Raw genomic sequence first — 11,645 nt, forward strand, 5'->3', positions numbered from 1 at the left:
ATAAATGAGCAAATAATAAAACAAATAATTTTGCCTTGGACACAAAGGCAAAATGGATTTCACCAAAGCTGTGTGTCCCTACTTACAGAGGGTTGGCTCTGGCAGGAAGGCTGCAGTTGTTGTTGTTGAGGATGATGATGATGACACCTATTTATCCACCGGATACCTTGAAAGCACATCCTGTGCCAAAGTTCAGTCTTCTTCCTGTATGGCAAGTTTTCCCTTGATGCATCAAAGCATGATGCTTTACACTTGCTCTAAAGTGGGATAGGACAAATCATGGAAGGCAAATCTATCCACGGCTACAGGTTGGATATGAGGCCATCAACTCTCCTATGATTTAGAGGCTGCATGCCTCTGACGTAACAGTTGCTGGGGAACACCGGTGAAAGGTGGCTGGTGCCCTCTTATCCTCCTTGCAATGTTCCCAGGTGCATTTTGCTGGCCACAGTGGGAAGAGGCCATTCCACATGTCCATGTTGTACTAGAGGAGAATCTGTAACATATATGAACTTATATTCTGTTGGCAAGTACAAAATATTCCTTCTTGGGTAAATTTACCAAAATAAGGAAACACTTTACAAATGCAGGGCAGGCTTACTTGTGTCTTTCTTTTACAGCCATTAATTACAATTACTGCAGAAGACAAAGATGATACAGCCAATGGCCCGAGATTTATCTTCGGTTTGCCACCAGAAATGTTGCAGAAACCTAATTTCACTCTTCGAGACAATCGAGGTTTGTACTGAAATTCACTATACAGCATGGACACAGACTAATTACTTATACCATGTCATTCAGCAATATTTTAGTTATCCATGAATGGCTCTCTAGGACACTGGCTATCTCAGGATGAAACCTTAGCAAAGGTTCATGAGTGATAACAGATTAGAGCTATTCCTTTAGTATTTCATCACTAGTATTGATTCTGATAAGTAAAAGCAATATAAAATCTATACAGAAAATGTTTTGCAATTGTAAGAATTAGAGAGGAAGATGTAATGTGCAAAGTTCTATATCAATGCTCAGCTGTGTTCTGGAGAACTCGGGAGCGGTAGTCAGCATGTCATCTGTAAGCCCTATTAGAATAAATAAATGAGATGGAGAGAGCGCAGTCTTTTGATTTCTCCCTGCTTCTCAGTGGCAGAATGGCACATGTGTAATATTAAAAAATGAATCTATGAACAATGCTAAATCCTGCCCAATTCCCATTCAAAATTCTTTACAGTAAGACTTTTTACTTTAACGTTACTGGAAAATGCCAGTACCTATACCATGGCCATCTAGAATAGCCACAGTCTTGTTAGCAGTCAATATCAAAACAGAATATAAATAATATACATTTATACAGTGCTTTTTTTGTTAAAAAAAAAAAGTGCCGGAACTCACATCTCCGCCGGCAGTAAGCACATACACCAATCCCAAGCCGAGCAGCAAGCAGCAGAGCAGAGTCCCAAGCAGCTATCTCTATCAGATAGCAGACACAATAGCAGCCTCCAGGCACTATGTCAATGATGTTTGCTGCTGATCTGCTACGCTGTTCAAAATCACTTCGTAAAATCCATTGAAAAAAAGGTGCTGGAATGCCGTTCTGGTGCGTTCTATGACAAAAAAGCCCTGCATTTATATAATAATATAAATTTCTTTCTCACCAGAAATATAGCACCATTGATGCACATACGGCTAAAGAGTCTCATGGCACCTAAAGGCTGATTACTACTGCTATTACTAGAGAGTAATGGACAGTCTGACACATTTATTGCGGCATAAGTTTTCATGGCAAATTCTCATCAGTTATAGATATGTGGGCAGACAAGAGGGGGAGGAAATAATTAAATGTAGTGCAGAATGTAAGCAGTGAGGTCAGAAAAAATGCAGAAAGCATGGGCTTTGATAAGTGAAATATTAATTATTGTTGTTCACATATATACCCAAATGTTAGCTATTTTTTTTTATTTATTTATTAGAACATTTCTATGCCGCCCCTTGCCGAAGCCTCGGGGCGGCTTACAACACAATAAAATACAATAAAATACAAAAATAACAATATAAAATTAAAACTAACAATATAAAATAAATAATAAATATAAAATATAAAAGAAGTTGCCCTGGCCAAATAAATAAGCAAATATTGTTAACAATTAAAATGACGTTTAAATAAAAAAATAAAAAGGTTACACAGGCATTGGTAAGCTAATTAATACATAGAGTGTAATAAGAAAACTTTATCCTGATTTAAGCCATAGGTGATAGAAATGAGTCTCTTAATGTCAATTTAGCTTGTTCATTTGTTTGCTTATATATTTATTTTATTGTTTGCTTATATATTTATTTTATTGAAAACATTTTTATCCCATCTTTATCCAAGATGGCTCTCTAGACAGATTTCAAATCTTCCTTCAAAATTCTTTTGTCAAAGGATAGTCAGCGGGAGGTTAAATGGTAATGTGGGGAAACACCTCTGAATTGAAGAAAAATTGTAACAGAAATACTTCATAACATTGTATTATTTTTTTAGCAGATAATGCATTGGTAGGTTTGATTTTTCTCTTGCTAACATTTGAAATCCATTGGGTTTATCTTTCCCATCTTTTCTTTTACTAGTGCTCCAACTACTTGACCAGTTTCTTAATGTATCAATGAAATTTTCATGAGGGGGAAAGCCCCACAACATGGTTAATTTCTGTGTCTTTGTGTATCTATAAAAGACTAAGCTGGAAAGTCAAAGTGAAAAGAATGAATTCAAAAGGCTTCCAGCGAGTAACCTTTTTCCTGTGTCAGTCTGTCTTCCAATTTGCAAGTCAAATAGCTTGAAGTATTCTTCTATTTCCCCCACCCTTTCCTCCCCATTTGTAAATTGGAAGAATCTTTATAACATGCCACCACACTCTTAGGGAATTTGCTGAAAATATATCTTTATTTTTTTGAGTGAATAGAACTCCAATGTTTAGCCCCCTGCCAAAATTTTTAAAGTGAATGTGATCCAAAGATGTTTATTCAATAGTATTTCTCCTGCCCATCTCCTAGAAATAATTACACATTGAAATAAAAAGCCATATTTCACATCCTGCTTATAGTCAATGGTGTCATCAGTGTTTTCAGCCCATTTGCAACAGAAAAGAGGCAATAATGGGTGATTTAATGGTGTATTGCTTTCATTGGGAGTGTTTACTCATGCTGTGCCTTACTAATGGACAAGAGTCTTACCTTGTACTCCTTATATGCATTTGGCATCCATTCTAATCACATGATGGCTTAGATCATGTGATTAGAATATTTCTAATCACATGGAAATATTCTAATCCTGCAGGAAGATCAGACGCATGTGATTTGAAATGGCTTATGCACACCTGAACTGCTTAATAGAAATTCTTTCTCCACCTTAACATATGGTCAGGACCACGGGAAGAGGTAGCATTACAGAGAGGGTCTCGTGGTGCCACAGAGGTGTCCTGCAGCATATCATGATAAAATATATTGCATGGTTAGCTCTGGGCTGGAATGCACAGCTCCCCCACAACTAGGAAAGAGCAAAACAGTATCTCTCTGTGTTGGTGGTGTCCTTATACATCTCTTGACTCCTATATGTGTGTCCAGTAAAAACATTGCAGTCATCAAATGACATTATTCCAGTAGTAGTATGAATTGCCTTTCTTCTTCTTTCAAAAGGTGCATTTTCTGTTTGAGTATAGTCGAGAATATTGGCTCTTTTCTTCTGAGTTCCAGTTCCCTTCTAGTACGTCTGGTAGTAAATGTTAATCTATACCACAATTTCTGTGACTTATTTCTTTGGAAAAATTGGAACTACAATATGCTACATAACACCATCCAGTTTTTGAAGAATCTGATTATGGTTGAAAGCTGCAAGCTGATAATCATTCTCTCTCCCTCCGTGTGCATTAATGGAGTTTGCCATTGTTTGGGATGGACTGGCTAAACAAATGCTTGTAAGAAAGGGACTCTGGCGTAGAGGCAGAGGGCACGGATTGCATGCAGGAAGTCCCAGTTTCTATCAATGACATCTCCTGCAAGGACTGGGAAAGAGTTCATGCCAGTCAGCATTAACAAGAATGGACCAAAAGTCTGATTCAGTATCAGGTGGCACAACTATTTTGTGGGTGTAAGAACAAAGTTTCAATGCAACATCAATAGTTTGAGTGGACTCCAGCACTTTTTCCTCTGATATCAAGAAGGTCACTGAAAAGAGCACGTCCAGGAAGGAGTAAATATGAACATGAATGTTGCTTTATCCTCTTGTAACAAGTCATTCTTGTTATCACAAACAGGCCATAGAAGAGATATCAGTCACCCAACAGTCTCCAGATAGAAGTAGAAAGGGTTTGCAAGACAGTGAAGCAACTGTCCAAGCCTACCTCTGTGGAAAAATTTAGGGGCAACCTGTAATTCCTTTTAACCTTGGAAGTGAGCAGACTAAATAGGATACTTGGTGAAAAACTGAATTAGAACTGTTCACCATTCTACTTTAATGGAAAGGCATGAGAAAATGCAAATAAATCAGCACGTAAAAACTATGAACATGCAAGAAGTGTTCTGAAAAACTCTTGTAGAAGGACATGCAAATGCATCTGATAAACAGAAGATTGTCTTATTCATATCCAGGATTGCTAGTGTGACATTTTGGTTTTCTGTATTTTATGGATCCAAAATGGTTCGAATGTACTGGTACTCTTGTCAACTTGGTCAGTTAGAAAATGCATCATAAAAATCATAAAAAATCAAGATCTATGTGCCTCACTTTGGCAACTACCCAGACCTCCCTAAGGGAGAATTCTTTAGTTCTGCTTCAGATAATTACTTCATCTGTACCAGTCATTTTATATTTTTCATTTGGTACTATAATAGTTGTAGTCATATACTATAGTGCAATGATTTTCACCAATGTAGTTGAAAATTTATGTCAGCTTTTTGGTTCATAGATTTACAAAAAGCAAAAACAAAAATAACCCCCATGCATACTAAATTGCTACTTTGGCAATAAACATCATACCTGCTTGAAACTAAATAAATCTTTAATGTCAACTTGGAATCTAGTAAGAAACCATGTTTGTGCTGTTTATAAGCATTTTCCAATACAAGATGTGCATGGGGTGAATTTGTACTGTTTACCTCTCTTTAAAAATAGAAAACTACTAAACAAGATACAGGGAAAAGTAATGAGCTTTTTCTGAAGAGAAGGATGTCTCTCCATGATATGGGAAGTTCACATTAATATTCTGAAGAGACCCTTTCCCTAGAGTGGTCAGTTAAACTCACATTCCAAGAGGAGAAATTCACAAGCGTTTAAGAGCTGTCCTGCTTCTGATTAAAACCATCAAACATCCACATATGATTATACTCACAGACATAGAGTGGAAAATATTGCAGTAGTGTTTGGCTTGCACACACCTACTTTAAGCAGTAAATAACATCTAAGGAAATGATAGCATTAGGAATTAGTTTCTATGTAGAGCCAAATTTAGTTCCAAGACTGGCTTCACTGGAATTAAGCCCAGTGACATTATGTCTGAATATATGCCATTTCTTTCAAGTGCTTGGAAACTATGGTGTCTGCCAAGGCAATAAACTGAAAATATAAAGACATAGAAAATTGTTTTGACAGCTAAATTCAAATAGATGCTTAGCTCCATTTAGAAGTATCACATAAGTCATTATCATTTAAACCAATTTTTATCAAACGGTGAATGACTTAACAGATGACACTGTTGAAACTGAAAATATAGCCCTGTGCAGTGTTGTCCCAGGGTTTCCCTTCATTTCAACAGGACAAGTCTAAAATAATTGTTTGGCTTTAAAATGCCTGAATGTTAAATGGCTTTGCTGTCATTTCCTCTTTGCCTTAGCCTTGGCAAAGATTTTGCAAAGAAACCACAGGCATGGTTGCCAAATTTTGGTGGTGTCTGCAGTGCCTGCCGCCTTACCACCGAGCATCTTGTTAGCAAGCAGGGGAAGATTTTCTTATCTTCTTCCTTTTCCTTTCCCCTTTTTTTCTTTTTCTTTTTGGCCACAGATCTGCTACATTGTTGCTTACATATTGAAAATCAGGGCATATTATCCAGGCAATAAAATACAAATATCAGCAACGTGAGATTCTTCAACTAGGGTTGAGCCAAAATTGGTTGGTGTTTCACCAAACAAAAGAAAAATAAGACTCCCCCACAAAAAATAGCCGTCAGCAGTTATGCAGAGGTATGCTGCTTCTAAGCTTTTAGCATGATCTGTGCTGCATCTGTCCATGTGACCAGAAGAGGAAGCATTACTCTTGTTCTAAATGGATTCACTTGTCCTTACTGAGCCTAGCAAATGAGAGTGGCTATTCAACATCTTGATTTTCTCAAAATGTGTGATTCCTGTTGGGTGGGACTACTCACAACAGTTTGATATGTGGGGTTTATAAGTGTATAATAGAAACAGCCCACGAATTCAGCACTTGCTGTGAGCAGTGGCTGCAGCAGAGCTGCAGGCACCTCTGATAAAGAGAGCTTTAAGGGTAGGGTTGTGCCTTTTCTGCTATCATGCCAAGGTAAAAAATTGAATCTAGGAGAACTATGAATCCAGAAGAACAATCTGCTGTTTCTTACTTTCAACCAATCCGTGTTCTTTCCACACTGTATTCCTTTCTTAAGTAACTGACAAAAGCAATAGAATGTATAGTAGTTTGTATGTGAAAGGGAAACACTATTTCTTCTTCAAAAGAGGTGACATCAGAAGATAAACAAATAATCACTATCTTATTTAAAATAGATAACACGGCAGGTATTTACGCTAAACGCACAAGCTTCAATCGACAGATGCAAGATTTCTACATTTTGCCTATTGTGATAAGCGACGGTGGCAGCCCTCCACAAAGCAGCACCAACACACTCACCATTAGGATTTGTGGCTGTGACAGAAAAGGTGAAATGGTCTCCTGCAACCCAGAAGCCTACACCCTGAATGCTGGACTCAGTACTGGGGCCTTAATTGCAATCCTTGCCTGCATTGTGATTTTACTAGGTAAGGATATCTCAGCTTCCTCTTCCTTTGTTTCTCATCCTCTTCTTCCTTTTGAATATGATGTACAATCTAACAATAGATGGAAACTATCTCAATTAGTTCAATTTGTAGGTAGACGCTCATTGTTGCAATGATACACCCTTTGGGAAAGCATGCACTAAACTAGAACACTGGGAGAATCGAACTTTCTCCCCTGACTTCTAGTTTTCTATCTGCAGGATTTATTTTGTTTTATATGATGCTACTCAAAGATATGATCCTAAAACTGTTGTCTAGTAGAACACAGGTGTTATTTATGACAAACAAACATGAGTTGAAGAACTAACCAAGAAGGAGAAAATATTCTGAGATTTTTTTCTGAGAATCCCACCCCATGGAAAGGGAGCTATTTTTACTGAATATTCCCTACATATTCTCCACTAAAGTGTAAGTGTGTGAGTTTTTCTGGTGGCTACCATGTTTCCCCAAAATGTCCTGACAGAAAATGTCCAGGGTATTGCATGGAATACAAGATGGCTGCCTGGCAGTCACCCAGGAATTCTGTTGATACTTGCAGTGGTGGTGCCAGGTGGGGAGAAGGAAGTATACCTCCATTCCTGCTGATATTCATAGCTTCCCTATTATCTGAAGTGTCTGATCCTGACCTAATCTTGGAAGCTAAACATGGTTGGCCAGGTTGAAATCTGGATGGATGACTTAATGTTGTGAACAGCCCAAAGAGCTTTGGTTAGGAGTGGTATAGAAATGTAAATAATAAGAACAACAGCAACAACAAACCCTCCCTTAAGAATTTATCACAAGAGAGAATATTTAATGAATGCTTACCCCAGCGATAGATAAGATGGAGAATTGAAGAAATCTGATTTTGCCAAGGCAAAGTCCTTAACAGACTTCTGAAACTAGTCTAGAGTCTAATTAGTGCAATTAATGCGGTTGGAAAATGTGTGGTAGGGACTGCCAGCAACCTGTGCAAATTTGCTATCCAGCAATAGCAGCATAACTTGCCAAATGTTCAGCTGAGCACAGCCTGCCAGCCACATGTTTTGCCTGCCACATCCATGACAATCCCAGTTTTGCAGTCCCGTGTGGCAACAAAAACTAAAATAAAAATGCATCAGAAAATTATTGGCCTACTGGTTTTTCATATTCAGCTTCTCCTGTGGGCTGGAGAGGCCACATTCCTTAATGTTCATGACCTGGCCAGCAGTCTCACCCTCGTCCTTAATCCACTAAATTGTACAAAGGAAGGCACGCTGTAATTCCCTAAGAATATCATATCAGGATAGAAGAACCTGAATGCAGGCACAGTCTGGCTGAGAGAAGATTTATTTTCAATATCCAAAAAACAGCCAACATCATTCTGTTACCTCTAGATTAAATTTGATCTGTGTTCTGAACATCATTATTCAAAATGGGCTGGATCCAAATATTCCATTAACAGAATAAATGTTCATTCATGAAATGAAAATTTATTGTACATGAAATCTTTTCATTCAGCCCAATGTCTCTACATCTCTAAAATCTAATTACTTCTACATTCCTAGATTTACCCAAATCACAAGGAGATAGTTCATTTCATCATGCTTTTAAAGCAAATAATAAAATAAACCTCCTTATTTCTCCCATCAGTGATTGTAGTGTTATTTGTAACACTAAAACGGCAAAAGAAAGAACCTCTCATTGTTTTTGAAGAAGAAGATGTACGAGAAAATATTATTACTTATGATGATGAAGGTGGTGGGGAAGAAGATACAGAAGCTTTTGACATTGCTACTTTGCAAAACCCAGATGGCATCAATGGATTTATTCCTCGAAAAGACATAAAGCCAGAATACCAATACTTGCCACGACCAGGGCTTCGGCCAGCTTCAAACAGTGTTGATGTTGATGACTTTATCAACACGAGAATACAAGAAGCAGATAATGACCCGACAGCTCCTCCATATGACTCCATCCAGATCTACGGCTATGAAGGAAGAGGCTCAGTGGCTGGTTCACTTAGCTCATTAGAGTCAGCAACAACAGATTCTGATTTGGATTATGACTATCTACAAAACTGGGGACCTCGTTTTAAGAAACTAGCAGACTTATATGGCTCCAAAGACACTTTTGAAGATGATTCTTAACAATAAAGTTACAAATTTGGCCTTAAGAACTGTCTCTAATGTTCTGGAAAAAAATTCAGAGGAAATGTAAGCAGGTATTTTTTAAAATAAAATAAGGAAAGGCTCATACAAAGCATTTAGATTTGGGAGAGGGACTCCTTTAATTAAAATGGACAAAAAGTGGTAAATACTGTGAAGTTCCTTTTCATGCAAAAGGCAGAGATAGGAGTTGATTATCAACTTCACTAGAAGTGGGGGGTGGGCAAATGGGGGAATGACCACTTGTGAAATACAAATATTTAAGAGAAGGGAAATTCTAAAAGTCATCCTAGAATTGAAGGCAATCTTTAATGTATAATGAACAGCTAAGTCTTTTATGTCAAAGAAGCTTCCACAAATTAGAAAGGATAACAGTTCTGAGCTGTAATTTCGCCTTAAACTATGGACACTCCCTACGTAGTGCATTTTTAAACTTGAAATATATAATATTCAGCCAGCTTAAACACATATGATGTATGTACAGGACAATGTACAATTATAATGTCTCTTGAGCATCCAACTTGTTTCTGCTGACTCTTGTAAATCTTTTTGCTTATACTTTCATCTTAATCTAATACGTGCCAGATATAAAACTCTGTCTTGTTGCAGTGGGAGGCGCCCTATTTCTATGTCATTTTTAAATGTATCTATTTGTACAATTTTAAAGTTCTTATTTTTAGTATACATACAAATATCAGTATTCTGACATGTAAGAAATGTTACATCACACTTATATTTTATGAACATTGTAATGTTGCTTTAATATGTGCTTCGATATATGAAGCAGACTTTGAAATAAAAGGATTCTTTTTTAATTCTTGTTTTGCTTATTATATGTGCAAAGTAAAAGCATCATTTATAATATCCCATTTACCAATGTATATCCTGATAATTCTAGATATCAATCTGGCCTTTTAATTATTAGTTATTATTAATACTTTTATTGCACATTTGTAGTCAAAGCTGTCTTGTTAAATGACTATTTAAAATTATATATAAGGTTTTTAAAAAGAAAAATAGGAACAGTTTATTTATTTAGGAGACTTCTATGCCGCCCCATTGGCCGAAGCCTCGGGGCGGCTCACAACCGTAAATAAACTTCAAAATAGAATAATATAAATTAACAATATAAATCAAAATAGTGGCTGCTTTGGCAGTGTGTACTTTTTATTACAAAGTAAGTGTGCTTTAGTGGAATTTTAATTCTTACTCTAAATGTTACAATTGTATATGCATTTATCTTACCTCTTGGCAATTCTGCAGGCTTCCTCAAATGAGTTTAGAAATGTGCAGGAATCTACACTAGATAGATGCCAATTTTGCCTTTTCCTTCACTTCAGCTTTTATAATCTCCTATTCTTTCTATCTCATATATGATTAAATTTAAAGATGTGCATAGGTTACAATAAAAAAATCTGAACCTTCCAAAATCTGAACCTTTTGTGAGCCGCCCCAAGGCTTTGTTGCGATGGGGGCAGCATAGAAATGTTTTAAATAAATAAATAAATAAATAAAATTCTTCTCCATCCTATGCAGGAGTAAATTCTAAATATCAGTTAGGATGCTATAAAGCAGTGCTTCATTTTGTGAGAACTGAAAGCACTACTCATTATTCTTCTGGGGATTCTTCTGTTCAAACAGTATGGAAAGCAGGGGAAAAATTGCACCAGCCACCACCATGAAGAGGACCAAATGTCAGGTAGAAAAGGGCATTTTTAGTGAAGGTTGGATACCATGGATTCAATGCAGAAATAGTTTTAACTGGCCAAGGTGTTTTCCTAAGCAATTATAACTTATTACCAAGCTCAATGGTGGACAATTTTCAAATCTATTCCCAATGATGTTAACATCTCAACAAGAGGAGAACTGTGTAGGTGCAGAATGCCCACTTAGAAATGAAGGTGCGAATAAAAATTATGGAGTTTGTCTTCCCAGACAAAGACTTTCAAACTTTGGTGACATTGCTAGTATTTATTTTGAAATTCAAGCATGTGGCACTGTAGTTGACTACATCCTAAAAAAACTGCTGTTAACATACATTCTCACCACACTCTTTGCAACTTTCTTTCCTGTGCTTAGCTTTTTCTGTCATGTCATATTGCAGAGTTGGGTAGAAAATGAAGCAACATCCATCAGATTTATTGTGAGCTCTTTCTCACCACCGATATACATGCTGACTGTATCTGAATGACAGCCAGTCATCTCTTACCAGAAGGATCACCTAAAAGTGTTCTGGAAAAATACTTTATAAGCAACCGAAAGTGAATCTCAAGGCCAAAGACAAGAACAATGTCTGATTAGATTGCTAACTAATGAAATCAGAGACCAAAGCATTCATACTAGTTGTGGGAAGAAATAAAGCCAACAATTGCAACATTATTTAGAAACAGAAAACTCTTTGAGATTCTTGTTTGTGATCCCAAGCACTCATTGTCCAAGGTTACAGCAAAAGAATATATGGGAAATGTTTTGACTCTAAGGCTTCAA

At 36.9% G+C, this 11,645-nt stretch overlaps 1 protein-coding gene across 3 annotated transcripts in view; it reads left to right on the plus strand.

Annotated features, from left to right (window-relative positions):
• CDH11 (cadherin 11) overlaps positions 1-9,455 on the plus strand; it is a 118,535-nt gene extending 109,080 nt beyond the window's left edge. For all 3 annotated transcript variants that reach the window (XM_044434187.1, XM_044434185.1, XM_044434186.1), the window contains 3 exons: positions 621-738; positions 6,763-7,014; positions 8,644-9,455. In XM_044434187.1, coding sequence (XP_044290122.1) covers positions 621-738; positions 6,763-7,014; positions 8,644-9,140 — 867 coding nt within the window. In that variant the 3' untranslated portion in view covers positions 9,141-9,455. The remainder of the gene's footprint in view (positions 1-620; positions 739-6,762; positions 7,015-8,643) is intronic.
• Positions 9,456-11,645: the final 2,190 nt, after the last annotated feature.

The sequence above is a fragment of the Varanus komodoensis genome, unplaced genomic scaffold, assembly GCF_004798865.1.
Source record: "Varanus komodoensis strain SLA01 unplaced genomic scaffold, ASM479886v1 scaffold27, whole genome shotgun sequence".
NCBI lineage: Eukaryota > Metazoa > Chordata > Lepidosauria > Squamata > Varanidae > Varanus > Varanus komodoensis.